The sequence below is a fragment of the Rhipicephalus sanguineus genome, chromosome 5, assembly GCF_013339695.2.
Source record: "Rhipicephalus sanguineus isolate Rsan-2018 chromosome 5, BIME_Rsan_1.4, whole genome shotgun sequence".
Lineage (NCBI taxonomy): Eukaryota > Metazoa > Arthropoda > Arachnida > Ixodida > Ixodidae > Rhipicephalus > Rhipicephalus sanguineus.
This window is the reverse complement of record NC_051180.1, coordinates 168,203,472-168,225,947: the sequence shown is the minus strand read 5'-3', so window position 1 is coordinate 168,225,947 and position 22,476 is coordinate 168,203,472. Positions and strand designations below refer to the sequence as shown.

At 44.8% G+C, this 22,476-nt stretch overlaps 1 protein-coding gene across 1 annotated transcript; it reads right to left on the bottom strand.

Moving 5' to 3' along the window:
• Positions 1-8,854: 8,854 nt before the first annotated feature.
• Positions 8,855-9,841, bottom strand: LOC119395079 (uncharacterized). The gene has a single exon (XM_037662370.1). The coding sequence runs from the start codon at positions 9,839-9,841 to the stop codon at positions 8,855-8,857; it is 987 nt and encodes a 328-aa protein (XP_037518298.1).
• Between the last annotated feature and the right edge of the window lie 12,635 nt (positions 9,842-22,476).

Here is a 22,476-nt window from a genome sequence, read left to right as displayed (position 1 = left end):
AGGAATTGGCCCATTTTGATTACTATTATTTTAAAGGGGAAAACACTTCGGTGCACTTTACGCTAGCGTAAACTTTAGATCAGTTTCGGATTCTAAATTTGGCGCTTTTAGAAAAAAAACGCCACACACATGTTCGTGGTATCCATAATAATGATACGAGAAGAATATAACACGCTGAGGACAACAGAATCTCAATTTTTCAACGCAAAGATATACTAAAACAAAAATGATAGAGAAATCTATAGCACGATAAGCGTATAGTAAAAATACAGGAAAACACCTGAAAATACCGTAAACTTCTGGCCAAACACCTGTGCAAAGTTCTCTTCAAATATTACACCAGAACAAACTAGCTATAAACGATCTTACATGTATGAAGGTATCACTCAGATATACTTGTTTTTATATACTACTCTGACATAGTAACAAGATCCATGTAAATGGTGGTCGATACTTGAAGATGGTGCTTTGTTATAGAGTAAGTGAAGATTCTTTCTTCAGGCAAAATGAAATGGAAAAACTTGACATCTACTCACTTCGCAGCGGGTAGATGCCCATGAAACACATACCGATTTCACAGAACGAAATACTGCTAGCGTACAAAAATTCTCCCTGGTCTGGAATTCGAACCCGAGATTTACGCATGTCCCCCCGGCAGGTGCATAATGTCACTTTCTAAGGATAACATGTTGTGATTAGTGTTCTCCACATTCTATACATCTTTGAAATGGATTAAATTGTGTTCAACAGGCTTTTGAAGCTTGAGCCTCATCATGCTTGACAAAAGACTTGTTGGCTCAAACTAAACACAGGCAAATGAACCCAATCAACATGGCGGATAAAATGCTAGTGTTTAGAGTGAGCCGGAAGTATATTCTTCAAATGTGAATCATTGCCAACTTGCTCAAACCAAGACACTGCAGTTGTCACCAAAGGGACAGCCGTGTAATACCATTTCAGTTTAAAATCTCACTTCACGAATTTCACATTATGCCTAATTCATATCCTCCAATGAAAAAGCAAGTTCCTTGCGCAACCAGTATTAGTTCAGTTTTTTTTTTATTTCTACCATATTTGACGAATAACGGAACTGAACAGATATCATCTCACAAGAAAATAATTTTCAGTCATCTTTTTAAAATTAACATGAATATGTTTCTTTCTTCAAATTCTTACTTTTCAAGAAACATCCAGCGAATACACCAGACCTAACCAGCTGCCCTACAGACTTCACCTTTTTTTAGATGCGAAGCAGCTTTTGCTCGCGGCTGTGTTCGTCGTCGGTGGTGGCGTCCGCGCTCCACTGCGCATGCGCCTACTCTCGCTCCCACTCTCCTCCTTTACGCAGGTGTTCGGTCGCTTTCTCTTCTGTCCTTCCGAGCGCTGCAGCCGCGGCGCAGCCTCTCCTCCCACGTGACGCAGCCTCGCCGCAGCCAAATAGATCCTGTAACCCACTTTCTCCTCTCCCTCCCCTATTTCATGTGTATGTAAGCGCTTGCGCTCGGTCGGCTTTCGTCATTCTCACTTCGCTCCCGTTCAGATGAGTTGTAACGTGAACGTCGTCGCCACTCGTTGACTCGGCGCTAACGGAAAGCAACGCACAAACACAACGTAATGATAACACAAACACTAAATACAAACCTCACACACTAACGGAAACGCCGAGTGAACGTAACGGAAACTTGGTGTGCGCCCCCAATGCTGCTTCGCATCCCCTCATGGTTCCCTTGAGTGGAAGATTCTGTCATTTTTTATTTGTTGCTCTACAATGGGGTACAAAATACTTCAAGAAAACGGAAGCATGCCAAATCAAGCTTTTGGCTCTTTCAGTGGCCAAACGCTGTTGTCGTGGTAAACGTGTTTAGTGCTGGAGATATTGCGCAAGCCTGCAGCCTTTTTTTTTTCTAGTCATTCTCCCTTTTCCTTGTTAGTGACCTTCCATCCTCGATTTCTGAATAAGTGAATTTGTGGTCACTTTTGCATGCTCAAGACCGGCAGCATATGTTTGCAGCAGCGTGCAAATGCTTCGTCGCGTACTTTGCTCTCGTATCTTTTTATATTGTTTTGGCACAATGCCACTACGTTTACTTCGCCGAGATTATTCTGTTATCCAATAAACAACGTCACATCACACCGTCGAACAGAGCAAAAGTACGCTGTGTTTTACGAACACGCTCATAGTGAATCGTTTACTTCGCCAATAGGTGCGTTCAAATTCGACAGCACGGGTTATTACCGGAAGAGAAAGAAAGCGTGGTCCTTTGGAACATATCTCTCGTGTATTCCACTCACGTCGCACATTGGAGAAGCGGTAAAGCGATTCAGTACTTTTGTGCTTATAGGGCAAGTTGGACTCGATCCGAGCATCCAGGTAGGCGCCACAGGAGCCATTGAGGAGGCGTCTTATTGTGAATACAAATTACGTTCCGTGTGCTCTGGCCTTCCTACTTCAGACAGCTCCTACGCATGTAGAGGCATGTGATTACCTCAATTCCGATAGGTAAGAAACAAGAGCAGCAATAGAGAGGGGCTCGCATGTTGGCGTTCTCCGTAAGAATGTCGCTTGGGCTGTAGGTGTCCTCGGTGCACAGTGGGGCTTTCGTCGTAGGGAAGTTTCGGCTACTGAACGCACTCATTAATCCGTAACATTTAAAAAAAAGCATCTTCAGGCTCTAATTACCAATTGGAAGGTGCGTATAGTCCAAACAAAGCAATTTTTCTTAAATTCAATTTGATGGACCCGTTGCATAAGCAAGCTTTGATCCCTGTGTGCTAAGACATCTTTAGCACGCACAAATACATCTAAGACATTTTTAGCAAGCAAAAAACTGGGACCAAGGCAGTCACGTGCGTGCCGCGGGCCGTTAACGAGAGGTCCGCGGCATGTACGTATCCAAAGGCTCCCCCCCCCCCCGCCCCCCGAAAAATATTTCTGTCAAGCCCCTGGTCCGCGGGCCGTGTGTTTGGGACCCCTGGTCTACATAGAGAACACTAGAAAAATCTTGTGGTGACATCAAAAATACTTATCGCCGGAACAATTTAATAACCTACAGCCTTCCGTAATGGAAAGGTAAGGCTGCGCCTTACTATCCCTGTAAAGCCAAAATTTTGATTATATCAGCAGCTACAGAGAGATAATTGCATTGGTCGTTAGCTTCGCAGAAAAATTCACATTTGAAGTGAACTTTTTGTTCATTAACGACAAGCCGTGGTTGTTCGCCGGTGCCAAGAAAAGTAAAGTGAACCGAATTTGCAATAAGCGAGGACTACTCGAACAATGCTAGATTGGCAAGGCACTCTTTTAGTACTGTATAAACTAGGATCAGCTTCGAATTGCGCATTAATTCTAGGATGGACAATCAAAAGCCGATTTCAACAATTCAACTGCCGCTGTAAGCAAACTATACCAATATGTAAGTTGTACGAAAAAAATTCGCGTTGTGTATGGCAGTTAACTCTGGAAGTGCAAAGAAAAAAATTGTTAAGTGCATTTGCTCCTGGAAGCAGCAAAATTAGAAATAGATTTTGGCACTGATTTGGCAATATAGCAGAATGAGTAACAAGGAATTTTCTTTATTCATTTGGCCTGTACTACATGGCGGAAGTACTCCTATCAAAAAGGATTGAGTTACTGTTGTACGCGTTGCCTTCGAAAATAGTATAGACCACGTACAGAAAATGCATCTACCATGGCTGTCGTTTCATATTGAAAACCTCTCTGTGTGTACTGACCGCATTGTTTTCTTCAAATGAAGACTATTTCGCTCCGTGTGCACAAGTAATACTTACCGACCGCATGCGATTTTAAATTTCGTATTTAACGTGGTCATCGTCTAACCTGTGGTCTCAGGGAATTGTTTAGCGCACCAGCTTGGCATAAATGATGAACGGTCATTCTGTATTACAGTTTCTTAGTGCACAGTCGAAAAAGAGTTCTAACAGCGCTAATGCGTTAGATTTATTAAATGCAAAGCATTTCTTACCGAACCTTTGGTACTTTGAGCATTTCTATCTACATATCTATCTGTCTATCTATCTAGCCGCCTACGTCTGTGTGTTCTGATGATTGCCTCCTTAACTTGGTGTAGACCGAAATTGGCATGGGAGGGTAATAGGATTTCACGAATATTGCTAACGGGCCATGACATGAATTACGTGAAAATATTGTCGCGTACGTCGTCAAACCCTTTCCTCTAGACACGTGTGGCACATAACCGTTTACCATGGGCCGCGGTGTACGGTATGCGCCACAGGTGAATGACAGTTTATGTCTACCCAGGAAAGGCAACAACCGACATTCGTAATTTAATTGCGAGAGCGTTAAGAAAAACCGACATCAGCAGCATTGACCCGATGAATAGAAATAATACAAATTAGGATCTCATCAGGAATCAAACCCAAGTAGTCTGAGTTGCAATGAGGTATTCTAGCGCAGAGCCACGCCAGGTCTATAAACTGGTTTGGCAAAGCAGCCTATGCAGGCGTAATGTCGGTACAACGTCAGTTGTGGTTGTGGTGCTGGCTATCTAATTTTACAAGAAAGCACTAAACACTATACATGTATATGTACTCCTACGATACAGGCGTCATACAGGAACCAGTGTTGGCTCCGCTTTTGTAGCAGTCTAATAAACATTAAATTTGTGTTCCTATGATTCAGCAAGCTATATTGAAGCACTGCTCGACCGCGGAGGAATACATTAACAAAATTTGCGTATGATATTCCCATGATTGCACCACAAAGTGCACTTTGTTTTGATAATACTGACGTATGTACTCTAACGTGAGGGCTGACGTTATGTCGCACCATAAGTCACCCTTTAAACGCCAGTGTTGTCGACATGCCTGGTAAGCCTACGATGGGCCCACAGCTACTTCACTTACAAAAATAAAACACAGCATAGAGGTACTTGCTGAATGCTTCACATGATACTGATTCCCACAACGCGTGGGATCTGCAGAATTTTTTAAAGCGATCATCCCAATTGCCACTTTTGTTGTTGCAATGCCCGACTTATCTGACCATGAGGCTATCTTTCTACGTATTTTTTTTCACCGATTCTAAATCGGCCTTCGTTGAGCTTAAAATGCTTTTCTGTGATAAAGGCGACTGCGCTTTAATATCAGAAAGCTAGACAAATGTTTGGCACAAATAACGTTAAACTGTGCATCATTGCACGTCAGTGAGCTATCGGGGTTTTTTAGGCCGATTTTAAAAGCCGAATGGCGCCGATTTTGTTCTTTCGAGCATGACCCACTCAAACATGGAGATAACAGGTTTTGGTTTACGAGTAATATTAAAAACACTAATAAACATAATTTGACGGAGTTATTCTCAGTTATTCAATCATGGTAGTTGTTTCAAGATGAAAGAAATAAAAAAAGGGGAGAAACGGATAATTTCTCATATGACGTAATCAGTGCCTTTTCAGGCCTTTGACAAGATAAAGAGGAGTAGAAGTGTGGAAATATGTAAAGACACTGTCAGCAGTGTGTGCTACTGTGCCGCAGATCATAAACGGTAGGAACTGCAGGGCATGTACACAAAAGAGGACTTGCGGTGGAAATTTCCATAAGAGAAAACCTGAGCCAATGCAGTCACAAGACATACTGTTTAGTGAAGACAACCGTGTGATTGCAAAAATCACTACGAACGAGAAACCTTGTGAATTTGATCCTAGATTTATAAGCAGTCATGAAGCTGGATACTTTAGTAGTCAGATTCAAGCGTTGTTTACGCAACGAGCTGGCGCTGTTACACATCTTGAAGGCAAAGCTGAGTATGCAGATACACTGCTCGTAGTGCGATATTTTCATGTTTAGGGAGAAAATTAACGGCCACTTATCGCTGAAACCAAATTGCCTTGCAGAGTTTCTTTATTTATTTATTTTAACATACTGCAGCCTTGATAGGCTATCGCAGGATTGGGTACAGAATACAAGAAAAATTGCAATACAACAATACAACGCAAAATGTACAGAGCAAGAAGATCAGTGGTTATTAATGTACAAAATGAATTCATCACTCCATAAAAACTTTACATGGCCGGGCAACGCATTTCATATTTCAATAGTGCGGACAAAAAAACTGTATTTATACGAGTTTGTTCAGTGATAAAAAGGAGCCATGTTCAACTCATGATGATGTCTAGTGGAAGTTGGTTTGGTGGATGTGGTGTAGTCGCTGAGTAAAGGAAATCGTGGACGGTGAATGAGAATGTAAAAACTGAGTGTAAAAAACGAAAAGAGAGAGTAGTAAGCTGAAGGCTATGAAGATGTGAACTAGGTGAAAAATACCTATCGTAGCTACGATAAATGGAGCGAACTGCTTTCTTCTGGACAGATTCAATTTTTTTGATGTCAGATATTTTGTGAGGATACCATGTGACAGAGCCGTACTCGAGTATTGTGTTACGAAATGACTGGTTCCCTAGACGTGAAAGAGAGACGTCCGTTTAATGGCAATACTAAAGGCGAACTGCCGCACCGGCCACGTGCACGCGCCCTCGATGCCCCCTCGGTTTTCTCTTCTTGGGTGGAGTCTGGCACGCTCCAAGTTGCTCCGTTCTGCACTAATATTCAACATCCTCCCAGGGGGGCCAATATGAATCGCACGCGTCCAGGGTGCAGCTTGAGCGGTGATAGCATGTCCGCAACAGAAATAGGTAGGCTCGTTGGCGTCTTTTCCGCAGTTCAGTTGATAGGCGCTGGCAACGACGAGCCCTGCGTTGCAATGGAAGTGCATTCGCGAGCCCCGAGGCGGAAGCACGTTGTGGCACCGAGATGTGTCGACTTCCCAGTACGAATTGGGACGCGATCCATTGCTGGAGCTCGTCGAGCTTGCTCGTTAGACGTCTTCGTGGTCGAATGCTCTTCCAACTGAGCCAGCGGTAGCGGGACGATTTCAGCGGTTTTTCCGTGATCATGAGGCCTGTGATGTTCAGGTCGTTGATTAAATGCGGCAGTCTGATGTATGAGGAGTTCATGGCCCTCTCCGCAACCGCATTCTCCTTGTTCTCGTCAACGTGTACGACGTTCGTGTCCATGCCAATATCGAAGTTCATCTTGGGAAGCATTTGGCAGTTCCACGGTTCTGTCCCTTTGTGCAAGGTGGGGAACGGTTGATTCACTGAGACGAACATTTCTGCCAGAGATTTTAGTTCCTCTAAGGACATTCGCTATCGTTGGCTAATACTTTCGGTCGTTTTTGGGAATGATTGTTGCAAGCGTTTCATGCACGTTCCTTCAAGTCCGAGTGTTGAGACGAGAAGCTTAGAAGCAACATGTGATTCCTCCAACGAAACCACGGACGTGTCCTCTCCGCTGATTGGCAGAAGCTCAAAGAGAGGCACGTAGTCCAGATCATTGACTTGCTCCTTGTCGTCCATTTCATTGACGTTGCCATCGAAGGAACTGTTACGCCCCTTGCGTTCCTTCTGGGCTGTGCAGTCGAAACGCTCTTGAGCGGGCTTTTGCAATCGGCAGACAGCACGCGAATTCCTGCGAGCCGCTCGCTTTGCTTCCGGCAGTGCCTGTGCACTGCGGTCATTGATTTGCGGCTGTCGCACCCTTTTCCGTCCTTAAGACCAACTCTTATGGGGAGCAGGGCGTTCTTGACGTGCTTCATGGTGATGTACTCGGCGTGAAAAATCTCGAAGACTCGATCCTCGTCGTGGTGCTCGCACAAAAAGCAGCCGATCTGGGACAAGTTGCCGAAGTCCGGCGTCACCACCATGCTGCCGCCAATGATGACCACGCGTGCGGCCAACACGAGCATCGACAAGCTCGCCTGCCGTCTCACCCTCTTCCACCTTCCGGCCACCGGCGACGGCATTGTCAACTTGATGATTCTTGTTTGACTTGTAAATGCCTAGCTCCGATTCAAACAGGTGGTGGTTGCCCTCTAAGGGTTGTGAATGCGATCCACCTATCCCGATGGCATCAAGACACCACGTTGACGTGACGAAACGTCGATGTTCTCCGATTCAGACTTCTCAAGCGCGACAAATAACGCACTTGCGGGGGAACGAAAGTTGGACGTCATAGGGCCTTGCACCATCCACCCAAAGGTAGTGTCGATTGCTGTTATAGTCGAGCTGATGCGATCGATTTTCCCTGTGGTAACTTGCCAATAGGCGTCGGACCCGATGAGGACACTTATTTCTTCTGGCTGCCATGTGGTTGGTTGAAAGCTGTCGGCCACGTTGTACTCCCGTTCGCCGAGCAGGTGCAAAATGTGGGGGTCGAGTGGTGGGCTTGTTACAGAACAGATTTCAGGAATCGTTAAAGCCTCCAGAGTTACTGCTGAGGCGCCGAACTGGCTGCGGAGTCGCACATTGACACGCTCTGCAGAAATTCGTCTTCGTGACTTGGAACCACCAAATGTGGCGAGGGAGAACTCTTCATTACCCACAACCGAGCACTTAAGTATCTTTGCCACGTCTGCACGAATGTATGTGGGCTGCCTGCCGCTGTCCAGCAGTATCCGCTCGAGTAGTCGTCAGTCTCCAGACTCTGCCCAAACTCGGCCTGTCTGCAACAATACAGGCTTAGATTCGACGTGACTACTCTGGGCAGTTGTGGCGTTTCGCATTGGTTGGCGCGGTGGTTCATGAAATGCCGGGGATCCACCGCTTGATTGAAGGTCTTCGGCTGGCCTCGATAATTCACAGAGAATCGTCAGGTGGCGTCGCTGGCAGGTACTACACCTGAGGTTGGTGGATTTTCTGCACAATCTGGCGATGTGACTGCGTGTTCCACAGCGGAAGCAGCAATTAGCGTACTGCAGCCTTGCACGCTTCTCCTCAGCCGATAAGTGAGCGTTACAGAAAGCGATCATATGATCCTTGCTTTGTCATAGCGGACACGCTGGTCTGACAGGCAAGGTGGACCCGGTTAGAGCTGACGCTGATGGTATAGGTTCCGCGCCATAAATTTCTTCAGGCATGTGGGTCCTCGGTTCGTCTTGCAGTGGACGCCGCGACAGCTGCCGGCTTTCCTCCCGGATTTCCACTTGGATGCGGAGGAAGGTTAGCATCTCCTTGGCGAGCCTCGTTCTGCCTTCAGGAGTTTCGGCGATACTGGATGCGCAATTCGTTTCCTTGGTCTTCTGCCTGTATATGATGGCAAGATTCTCTGGCAGACATCGCATCAGGACACGGTTTAACACCACGGTGTACTGGTCTGGCGAAACTCCAAGCCCTTCTAAGGCGCTGACGTGAAATTGGACGTTGTCGTGCAGCAGACGAAGCTTCTGGACTTCTGATGAGCATTTCACTGGGCTTAGCGCGAGAAGATGATCGATATGTTCGTTCACGAGCAGATCCCAGCGTCCGAAGCGGTCTGTGAGCGTCTTGGTCGCAAGGTCATAGTTTTGTTCGGCTAAGCGGATGCCTTCGACAGCCCGCTTCGAGCTGCCGGTTAAGTAGGTGAGAAGGTACTTGAACTTTTCAATCCGCGGTAGCTCAGCGTTCTTGTGGATGGTGGCGTCGAAATGGTCCCAAAATGACTGCCATCCACGCAGACTACCATCGAAAGTCGGTATATGTAACTTCGGTAGTTGAACTGAACGCTGACGGTGCTCTGTCACCTGGCCTGCTGCGTCGCCAGAGTTCGGAGATCTGAGGTAGCTAGGCCCGGGTTCAGTTGCTCGAGCCTGCGTTCCGGCATTCCTCTCACGTTCTTGAAGCCAGAACTTGGCGCGTGATACTGCGTACAGAATCTTCTCGTTGTATTCCTGCGCCGTTCCTACTTCCTGGTCGAGGTTCTCTTCGTCCGTGGTCGCAAGGATGACGTCGTCGAGCTGCGACAGTGCTGTCTCCTTGTCCTTGAGGTAATCCATGTGTCCGCTATTCTGAGAGGCTTCAGGTTTCCGGTTGCTGCAGCAGATCCGTTAAAATCGTGATCGCTCTCGTGACGCCAGCCCTTATGGCACCACGCTTCTTGCGCAGCTGGTCCGAGTTCGCCATGGCCGTGACGTGAAGGCGTCTCTCAAGGGGAAGTCCCGGGTTTCGCAGCACCAACAATATTGCTAAATGACTGGCTCCCGAATGGTAAGAGAGGGACGCTTCTTTAATCTACAATCATAGCGAACGGTCCGCCGCTCAGTCCTCTCCCGAGCTCTTGCACACTTCAGCTTTTTCCTCTTCCCTCGGGTGCCGCACGTTCTTGTTGCTCCGTTCCCGCTTATTTCTCCACGGTATACATTCCTATTCCATGGTATATATTCCTACGAGACAACATTGATCCCTTTTCATTTGAGCTGCACGTCTTCGCAGATGCCAGTCCCAGAGCATACGGTGCGTGCGTTTACGTACGAGTGAACTCGCAACCCGACACATGTTTCGCACGACTCTTAATCAGCAAAGGCCGACTTGCCCCCTTGAAAATGGTATCGCCTCCTCACCTGGAGCTCCTAGCATGCGCCATCGCGGTGCGGCTTATACGCTACGTGCAAAGGGTCCCTTTTCTCCAGCACGCCGCTGTTTTCTTGTGGAGAGACTCGCTTGCGGCGCTAAACTGGATAAGAAGTACAGCAACCAAATTAGAACCATTTGTAGCACAACGTGTAATCGAAATCCAGCAGCATACCAAACCTTCACAATGGTTTCACTGTAACAGCAAGGAAAATCCCGACGATGTTATAACTCGAGGACTATCCCGCTCTGACCTCACCAAATCATCGAAGTGGTGGAATGGCCCAGCCTGGCTTTCTGACAACACCAGATTTTTCGAAGGTATAGACATCAACCAATCTAACGCAAATATACTGTTAAATGTGCCGGAGCAACCGAAGAATGATCAAAGCTTGTCCACAGGATCTACGTCTGTCTGTACATCCGCCATTAGTGTTCGCAAAAACGTCGTGCCCCTGGAAAACTAGAGCTCTCTAACAGGACTGCTGAGAGTAACTGCATGGATTCAGCGTTTCAGCCGCAACGCAAGACGCTTCCCATCAGCACCTGGACCTCTTAGAGCGGAAGAATTATTTCAAGCTGAACGTTATTGGTTGCTCATATTGCAGGAAGACTCGTTCCCGATCGAAGTTAGTGCGCTCAAGAAAGGCCAGCCGTTGCCTTCAACATCCCCTGTGCTTCGTTTGTGCCATTTATGGATGAGAACGGCCTAATTCGCGTCGGTGGGCGACTGCAAGAGCTGCATGCTGAACAGGACATTCGTCATCCCATTTTGTTATCAAGCAACCATAAGCTCACCAGCCTGCTTGTTTCAGCAGCATATTTGCGTACGATCCACGGTGGTGCTGAAGCAACTCTCACGGAGCTTCGAGAACGCTTCTGGTTATTAAGAGGGCGCCAAACAGTGAAGAAAATCATTTTTCACTGTAGAATATGCAAACGATGGAAAACGACAGTGGAGTCTGCACCAATGGCCCCACTTCCACGCGAGAGCATTACGGAAACCAGCCCCTTCGCGGTGGTTGGACTCGACTACTGTGGGCCGCTGTACGCAAAGTCAACAAGCAGTTCAACAAAGGCTTACATACTTTTGTTTTCGTGTGCCGTTAAGGCCTCACCGCGCTGCCACCGCACGTCCGTTTCCGCTCCGTTTTTCTGTTCCGTTCCGCCTTTCGAGCTGTGAGGCTTCCGCAACAGTCCTCGGTGGGACCGCACGAGCGGACAGCATGCGCGCTGATTGGCCGACGCAATGTTCGCGAAGTGCTAGCAACCGTTCGTCACTGCAGCTGCGTGTTCGATGGCGGCGACTATCATCAGCAGACGACTCAATCATATACTTTTGCCCATGTGGGTTTAATTTTCCGCAGTTTGACGTAAACAAAGCATCTGCACGGTTACGTTCTGTTCTACAGCGGCACGAGTTGCATGGTTGCGGTCATGGACGCCCGAAACGCAGCATAGAGGGGCTTTACGCTGTACAATAGTTGAATTTCAGTTATTGCTGCCGCATCCCAGCAACAGTCAGCCCATCTGTGCTAGGTCGCGTTCGGCGCGACATCGCAGCGTTTGAAGGTGTGTGCGCGTCAACTTGCAAGAACACGGCGTCCCCGCACACGTCTCTAATGCGATGATTCAGGTAGGGAACCTGTCGCGGCAACAGCGCTGCACGCTCACGACGATCAGGCCATCGATCGCGACGTGCAGACGTGTAGGTCATGAATAAAATTTCTTCCCCTTCATATCATAGAAGTGCGCAGTGCCGACAATGGGGAGAGAGGCGGGGGGGGGGGGGCGGATGCAGTGCTATAAACTAACGGCGACCCCTGTCACCGATGGCACCGTTCTGAAATGCAATGAAAACAAACGCTCACTTGCACAAATTGTCTGTTTTCTTTCCAGCTAGCACTGCAGAATCTACGCAGTTAGCCACAAAGGCACGACGCTAAAAAAAAAGCTGCAAGTAGGAGAATTTTCACAAGGTTCACTCGTATATCCTGGTTCTCCCAAAGCCGTTCAACCTTGCGTCATAAGTCCGCGGCCATGACAAAGCACGAGTGCCTGTTCAAGTTATTGTCCTGTTCTTGGCCGTCCTTTTGACTGATAGATATATGAGCATAGGCGTGCTCAGGGTTCCCCTTCAGGGGAGGGGAGGGGGGCAAAGGTTAATCGCGGCGCCCCCCCCCCTCCATATTAAGTCAATGGATGGGGCAGACTTTGCACCCCCCTCTTCTTAGGTGACTAGGGGGGGTGCCCCCCTGCCCCCCTTCTGCGCATGCCTATGTATATGAGTTTCTATTCGAAGTTGTAACTTTTGTTATCAGAAGTTACAGCATCAGACTGGCATCCTCTCCTTTCTAATACTGTGCAAGCCTGTTGAGTAGCTGTGTTCTTTTCTTACTTTGCCCAGATAAAATACATGGATACATGCGATGTCTTTTTTCTTCTTAACAGTTATCACATACTGAGGAAGACATCAAAAGAAATAGTCGCGATACTTAAGTTGTAGAACCAAGGAACAATTGCCCGTACAGCCGGGAAGAAAAACTGGGACCTAGACAGTCGGATAATTGAGGGGAGGACAGGGTGAAACTTATTAGGTTCTTCATGTAATCCACGCCCAGCCCCACCAGAATCATTAACAAGATGTGGCAAAATCTTCGTGATGATTCTATCATAGCTCCCACCCAGTATCTGATCGAATGCTGGCAAGCAAGACAGCCACCTACATAAGTGGTAAACTGCACAAAGGGTAATTATCCCAAAGCGCAACAAGTATCACCTCCGGCCTATTTCAAATAACATCGAACACAGGCAACCCTATTATGTAATGCTCATATGACTGAGTACATTCAGATCGCATTAATGTTATTTTGTTGACATGCTGAAATGGTCATACCAAGCCAGAAGCTACGTACGTGGCTTGAGGCATTGACGCCCGCGATCTTTTCCTGCATACCGTGATCAGGTTTAGGCGAAAACTGTCCGCACACAACATTATGCTACAAATTGAACCCTACATAAAAGACGTGTGATTGCAGATATTGCAAACCAAAGCAATCGTTAGAATGAGTCTCACGAAGGCCTTTGACAACATCACACACAAGGCTGTTATAGAGAAGCTACAGAAGCTAAACATATACATACATGTATGTAAGGACAACCATGTGTACCATGTGATGGTAATCGTAACAGGGGAGATCAGATCAGATCCAAAAAAAACGGCAGGAAGTGAAAGATGGAAGCTTGCGACGACGACAAGTGGACTTGTCTTCTTCAAGGCTGGAACTGATTTCAGTTCCAGCCAAGTCCACTTTTCGAAACGTCGGCTCGAGCACCCACCCCCTGTTTACGAAGATCATATCAGGTGACATAGAATTCAAAATTCAAAATTCAAAAGCCAGAAGCTACGTACGTGGCTTGAGGCATTGATGACCGCAATCTTTTCCTGCATACATGATCAGGTTTAGGCCAAAACTGTCCGCACACAACATTATGCTACAAATTGAACCCTACATAAAAGACGTGTGATTGCAGATATTGCATACCAAAGCAATCGTTAGAATGAGTCTCACGAAGGCCTTTGACAACATCACACACAAGGCTGTTATAGAGAAGCTACAGAAGCTAAACATATACATACATGTATGTAAGGACAACCATGTGTACCATGTGATGGTAATCGTAACAGGGGAGATCAGATCAGATCCAAAAAAAACGGCAGGAAGTGAAAGATGGAAGCTTGCGACGACGACAAGTGGACTTGTCTTCTTCAAGGCTGGAACTGATTTCAGTTCCAGCCAAGTCCACTTTTCGAAACGTCGGCTCGAGCACCCACCCCCTGTTCACGAAGATCAGATCAGGTGACATAGAATTCAAAATCTAGCGAACACCTTGGGGATTGGTTCCGTCTTCCTTTGTGCTGAATGCATACGCTTACTGGAAGAACTGAATAGCATGAAAGCATTACAGCATGGCCTGTAAGCTTATGGCATCATGTTGTGGGTAGGTGACAGCAATGGTCAGATAGAAAAAAACCGTGCAATACACCATACACAGGCTAAACCATACGCCAAACAAATGATGTGGCTTAATTATCTAAATGATATCCAGTTGTCATTCTGCCATGAAAGAGGCCGACTTGGTACGCCTAGTGCAGGCCTTCATTATCATGAGCTGTGTGCAACACCGTACCAAACTCCAAATGTCAGGGAAGACTACTATAGATAGTGGTCACTAAAGATTGTGCAATATTACGACTCACGCAGAGTCCTATGGGCACATACATACTCAATGAACTTATTGACATAATGAACTTCTCAGCATGAGACAGCATAAGGGCAAATATTCCCCATAATGTACACAGATATCTTTAATTACTCCCCCTACCTAGAAAGATTCACCCCAAAGCACGGAATAAAAATACAGGAATGATGTGACAATGTTCATAACTCTTTGCAACGTGCTCATTGTAACAGATGGCGATTCCACAGTGGGAGGGTAAATGTGAGCTGAAAACGCCTAAGGAGCCGAGGAATTGCCCATTGCATTGGCAATGGCTTCCACGTGAGCCAAATATGTAATCAATAAAAGAAGGGAATTTTGAGGGCTTATTTCTTTGCTTCACACAATCTTAACGAAAACCAGCACATAACGAAGCCAAGGGTATAGGGGACATTAATTTACTGTTTTAAGTGTATCACTGTACAAATTATGATATAGATGTGAAGGAAGTAAAGTAGACAAAATGACAACTTGCCGCCATCAGGGACCGAACCTGCAATCCTTCGGATAACACGCCAAATACTCTACCAATTGAGCTACGGTAGAGCATTGAGCGTGTTATCCGAAGGTTGCAGGTTCGGTCTCTGATGGCGGCAAGTTGTCTTTTCGTCCACTTTACTTTCTTCACATCTATATCACAATCTGTACAGTGATACACTTAAAACAGTACAATTAACGTCTCCTATACCTTGCTTGGCTTCATCATCTGCTGGTTTTCATTAAGGATGTGTCAGATATGTAATCGGAAACTCCAAAGCCTCACTGTGCAACTTCACCAGGGGTGCATCTCGCTGACCGAACAGCAACTTCTGTCCAAATGACCGGGCACCTGTACACTATACCTTCCCATAAATGAGGTGGCTCATGCCATTGCTTGAGCAATTACATAACGAGCCACCAAGGTGCTCCCTCTAAGGTCAAGAGGGAACTGCACAGTTAACTACAGGCAGATCTAAAGTCATTACAGACTGGGAAGAGCCCAGTATACCCCTAAGCATCCGACAATTGCTATGCAGCAAGTGGGGACCCGGTGCCTCCACTAAACCAATAACGCTTGAACCTGGTGGCTTGAACCTCATGTCAGCCTAGAAAGAGCAACTCTGGGCCATCCCATTGGCTAAAGACGGCCCTGGGCCCATGGGTTACTAGCCACTATTTAGGTGCCCATTTATTACCAGAAACTGCTGGACACAAGCTAATGTTATCTCTTTCTCGCTTCTCTTGCTGTCATCTTTTTCTTCACATATAAAACTACACAGAGAAACTGCAGCACAAAACAACAACCTTGTGGAAATTTAATTCTTGCAACTTTTAAATGTTTTGAACACAATAGTTCTACTCTACTAGAAACACAAAATCTGTCCACCCATGCCTCAAGTTCTTACTGTGCATAAAAATGTTCTACATACCTAATGGTAAGCTTGATGGAGCATTTAAGTGAAAGTAATGTATGCATGAAATTTCTTATAACTTATCTAATGATTGTTATACATAGCTGCTTGTCACACGCTTTCAAGAATACAGTGCATACATAAAAGTGAATATTTATATTGATGCCAACATAAAGTGTTTGTAGTGAACATAATATTCACATTTCTTGTTGCTGGTCTCAATGGTCTCCGGTGTCCCTTCAATATACCTAGCCATACTTCACACAACAATTAAACAATGCATAGCACATTATCAAAGTGCACAACAATAAGCAGTGCCATGGCAGTATGATCCTGCTCTCAGCAATGATGAAATCCGAGAATGATTGAATAATGACTGTAGTAGCTGTTAAGAGCACCCATGTATGTGTTCTCATTTGATCACTTTCACTACAAAGATTTGCTTGTGTAGGGCAACCAATGTTACTGAATTATATAGCAAGCTCTACCTAAGCTACTGGCACACCCGAATGTGTCATATAGGTATTAACAACTTGGATAGTTAATATAGAGCTATGTTTTTATAAAACCAAAAGAGCATGGCCTGGATAACATAAATAGGTGAGTTGTACCTACACTTCATCTGAAAGCCCGCTCAAATCAAGCAACTCAGCTTTGGACTGAGTAAAGTGCAAAGCTGAGAACAATGACATGAGTAGGCTCATATGATGCAGGACAAGAAGCAAGACAAAACATTAAGTACCAGCTATCACAACAGATTCAGCTCATAGTGCTGTATATATGCAGTGAATGCATGGTCATTGCATCTCTGCATCTTGTATACTTATATTAGTCTCTACGTGTAGGGTGCTATGTTTGCATAATCCACATTAGTTCACTAAAAATTCTTGTAATCACCAAATGTTGTGTTCATTCTTCTATTATCACCTAGGCCAAGGTAGGCTGATAAATCGAGAAAACATTTGTTGCAATTCGTCATTTTCATAACAAAACCTGTACTTTCTCGAGTGACGCTTTGAGACTAATGCGCTATATGTTCTGTTTGAACCTGCAAGCTGGGCCTCTTTTTTAATTACCTAGTCACCACATAACTACCTGATGAAATGAGGATATCCCCATGGGCACTGTGAGAGTGAGCAAAGAAGTACGTGCAGAGCCTAAAATTGCTTCAAAAGAAAAACATGCATAAGGGCAAATCTGGTATTCTTTCACAACACCACTTGAATCGCACAGCACGCACGATCTCGTTTGTTCCTGTATTGATTAATATAGTACACACCTTATTGCAGAACAGTGTTTCAATAAAGTAACCGATGATTATCACAGCCAACCACAATTATCATGTCCAACAACTCTTAATGCGTATGAGAAGTAACACATTGAAGTACACATATTAAAAAAATACTACCGTAATTAGATTCTTTTTACAACTGTACATGCTTTTTCAGAGGGGAGTACTAACATGTGTACTTTTTTTTTATTTTCGATGGGACCGCGTTTCACTAACTTGAAACTGTTGCACATGTTTTCACTCGTTGCAAGCGACACCTTCATGTATCGGAACATTCTTGAACGGTTTCCATATTTTAACCCTTTCCCTACCAAAGACGAGCCGAGTTCTTCGACACGGTTTGTACTGCTCCCACCGAAAACGAGCTGGGCTCGTCTACACTGAAAGATACGTTTGGGGCGCTGCAATTAAGCTACTCTGATTAATTTTGCTGAGTTCTCTGTGGCTTGAGGAAATAGTGCAGTAAAAAATTTAGAAATGTGCTCATAGAATGCATTTTGATCAAGAAAGAACTGGATTCTGGAAACCGCAATTAGAAAATGGCATCCTCCTCTGTGCGCAAGCGGCGCACACATGCCGGCAACAGCTCTGTTAAGAAAAATAAGAAGAAAACGCATGTTTGCCTAAGTTTTGTGAAAATAATTTCAGTTCTTTTGTGAGTGTGGCGGCGACTACACAGAACAGCATACTTTTTTCTGAATTATCAGATTCAGACGACAACTGCTTCTCAACGTATCGGCAGTGGACGCCGACAGATGTAAACAAACCCCCACAGGCGCGTCCATAGGTCGGCAAAAAAACTGGAGCTCCCTCAAACTCACTCAAGAAATATATTTTGTTCTGAGGGCTCACTCGGACTCAGACTCACCAAAATTTTCCTCAACTGGACTCACTCAGACTCAAACTCACCAACCTATTACTCAGCCTGAGTGAGCCTGAGACGTCGACTCATGAGTCCGTTGGCATAAAATTAGCTTTATCAATCATGGTGTCAATCCTCTCTAACACCAATATCTCGCATAATCAGTGCTCCATGATACGCATTTTTATCTTGTACCTTCAAATACGAGTTATCATCATATATCATCATTGTCATATATTGATCCAGTAAGGACATTTTTTAGAAAATACGCGACTCACACGAGGTATTTTTATCAACTTCCCATGAAAGAGTTTGCGGAGGGAGGTCATGGCACCCCTTCCCCAACTCACCCCTCTGATCAATAAATATTGAGGTGGCCCATGAATGCTAGTGTGCTGAGATATGTGTGAATAGACTTGAGTATAAACGTAAGCCGATATACGGCTGATAGTAAGGCTGAAGATGAGTAGATATGACCATCTATATTTGATGATCTATATTTTGCGCTTAGGGTTCACTCGGACACAGGATCACCAATATTTTCCTTAACTGGATTCACTCGAACTCAGACTCACTATAATTTTCTTCAACAGGACTCACTCGGACTCAAACTCACCAAAATATTACTCAGACTCACGGCCCGATCTGAGTATGAATGAGTCTGAGTGAGTTGACTCATGAGTGAGTTTGCCGACCTATAGGTGCGTCCAAGGCTTTTTCACCGGCTCGCTTGTCCCTGTACATTATTTTTTTAATTTCAAAAAGACATTTTCTGCATCGAAGGCTGGAGAGGTTGGGGCACTTTCTGTGGTGTAGTGCAGTGAAGCCAATCGTCTGCATATTCGCAAAAAATACTTTGGTTGTTGTATAAAGACACGTAGAATCAAATAGGCAAATAAAAGCGTTGGTATTTTTGCATCGTTTTTGGCCAAAAGCTTGGTAGGGAAAGGGTTAAAAGATTATATATACAAGCACGATGTAAATAACATAGTACATTACCAAATACGGAAGCACGAGCGATCGTGCTGAAATGTAGTGCAACTCATTAATGAAAGCCTGGCACATTTAGTTGCTACATCATACTCTTGACAACTGTACTCATCACTGCAACGCGTCTTGGTAGCTTAGCAGGCAAAGTGTCACACTGCTAAGTTTGAGGAAACTAGTTTTATTGCTGGTGATGGCAGCTGCATTTCGATGGGGGCAGAGTTCAAGAGCACCAGTGTATTATCGTGAGCAGTATGAGAAGAAAAGATTCGAAAGAGGCTAGGCTTTTCTCATATATGGGTCATTTTTGAATTACTGAAGGATATTTGGCATCAGAGGATTCGAACAACATATCGATACCGATCTGCAGAATGACTAAAATCTGAATGCTGATCTGTATATAGAATTTTTGTTGCGCTGCATGGGATGCCTTATGAAAAAAAAGAAAACTTTTGAGGCCAGTCACGTCTGCATAGCCATACCCGAACAAAGCGTTACTAATCGCAATAGATGAGAAAACAATGTGATTGCAATTTAGAAAAGTCACAAAAATTCAGTCACAAGTCATAAAAAATATGGGACAAAGACAGTCACGTGCGGGCCAGGTCTGCGGGCCGCAGGCCACGTGTTTGAGACCCATGGTTTAGAGGAACCATGGCGCCTTTTTCACATTGTTTCCGTCAGCTGCCGCTATGAATCGCCCAACAGCGGGTTCAAAGCTATTTGCCACGCGCTCATGTGGCAAATAGCGTGTTTCCTGTCACAGTGCTCACGATAGTCTATTCACAGTCTAACGATAGTCTGTTATATAGTGCTTATATTTAATTTAGGTGAATGTTAAAGAACCCCAAAGAATTAATCCAGACTACCCCTAACAGTATGCGTTATAATCATTATTGTGGCTTTTGCACGTAAGGTCTCAGAAGATATCCTGCTTTGCTAGGCTCGCATTTACCCAATAAAGACTTCATTTATACTTTACCGTAGTAAAATGCTTTGCTTGGCGCGTTGGTTCATATAGTCTAGAATAGATTTGAGTGCGAAAGGATGAGACACAAGAAGACAAGACGACTAAACGAGCGCCCACTACGAACTCATTTAGTTGTCTTGTCTTCTTGTGTCTCTTCCCTATGTGCTCAAATCTATTCTAGACTATACTTTACCGGTTTGGCTGCTGCATTGTTCACAGTCGCAACCTCATGACGATATAAAATTATCGTGAAACTGCAATCTAGCTGGCACTCCCCTATGACGGTGATTATCTGAACACACCTTACTATGTTCTCAAAACAAATAAGTGTGCACCAAGTCGCCCGGCAATTTGAATGACTGATTTTGATGCTTACACACATGTAGCCTTCTACGAGAACACGAAGATATATAAAACGTTAAAATTAACTACACAGTCCTCACGAAATATGTGCTTATCTGTCATCTGCTCTCACAAATGCCTGCAGTAACCACCTGCACATTTCGGGTCTGAACACAAAACCATACACTTTGTTTAGTCACGAATATCTTGCGGTTCAAACTAACATCCCCGTAACAAAAATGAAGGCCACCCAAAATTCCCATTAAAAACACCTCCTACGGCTCGTGTCCAGACCTATCAGCACATGTCCAGACCTATCACCTCACTAAAAGATGTACCTGAAGAAGTGCACAAGTGACTTTTCAGGCAGACAGTAAGTGTGAGAAGCAGATAAAGCCAGCTTTTATAGTTTGACACACAGGAACACGTGACTGATTGCTTGCATGGTTCACTTCGTAACACAAACACATTGCACGATGCACAACACGTAAAACAATTAGCACCTAGAACCGCTGCAACACTGCAGATACACATCTAAGGACGCCATTGTTCGCTCGAACGCTACACGGTCACCACAGAGCACAACAAACGGCAAAACAGCTCAGACGCAATAGAACATGTACGACGGCGATGAAGAGGCAATGAAAATTGTAGCTACTGAGTGTATCATCACTCTCGCCCTTGCAGTTCGCTGAAAGTATCAACATACAGGTACGCATTTGGCTGCGAACACAGGACACACACAAATGGCATGTGCTGGATGCAGCGAGCGAACACTTTTCATGTTTGTGTACGATGAGCATGTGCCATATGCAATTTACACCTGCATGGAATTACGTGCAAAGCGAACGATGGCATGAAACACACGCAATCGACAGCACCCAACGTTCACGTACACAGCACATTTCGCATTTTTTCATTGGCAATCGCACGCGTTGATTAGATCTGGAAGCTGGCCCCACCTTGTTGCCTTTCGATGAATATTTTGACGGATGCTGATTAACACAGGTACTAATCACAATAACATCCAAATAAACTCCTTTTATGCAGCTGGCGACTAGGCCACTGCTCCCACTTCGTCACTTCATGTAGCTGTCATGTTTACATCGAACAGACATGAAGACGTCAAATTGTCACTGCCTTTTTTTCAGCCAACCAGTGACAGATACGTGTAACAGCACTAGCAAAATACCTCACGTAAATGTTTTGCTGGTACGAGTCGTTTTAAGACATTATCCAGCACCAGCTGCAGACAGAGTTGGTGATCAAAGAGTACCTAAAGGAGCGTCTAGGCAGACTAATTGGGTAATACGTGTCAATTTTGTTTGCATTAAAATGAAGGATCATGGAAAATAGGTATGTCACAAACGATATAATGAATGAAGGCAGATCTGCAAGGTAGTGGAAAGCTTTGATTTGGGCAACTGCCAGCTTTTGTAACATGACCGCGCTAGCCTGTGAGGGCAAACTGTCAGCATAGTTTCGAGCATGTTAGGGTGCCAGTTGTACGTCATCAGATTCTACATCGAACTCACAATTTTGGTTAGAGTAGTGCTTTACCGTTCTCTTACATGCATAGAGCTTTTATTTATTTATTTATTTATTTATTTATTTATTTATTTATTTATTTATTTATTTATTTATTTATTTATTTACACATACTGCAGCGCTAAGTGCGCTATGGCAGTAGTGGGTATACAAAGATACGCGGAATTTTAACAAACATCAATGAAAATTATGTAAACAGGCAAACTAATACAGATGTGTGATTATACAAGGTCAAAAGTGCACAAACATGTGATGAACATGATTGAAAATAGATTAAAGAAACAATGCTGCTCAAGAGATCACACCAACAGCAAATAGAGGACAGCTCAGACGGCAGAGCAAATTGAAATTTGTAGATAATTAAAGCATTTCTCCTCCACATGACCATC

Excerpts from the sequence above, each read along its gene's own strand:
- LOC119395079 (XM_037662370.1), bottom strand. The coding sequence starts at position 9,841 with ATGGATTACCTCAAGGACAAGGAGACAGCACTGTCGCAGCTCGACGAC.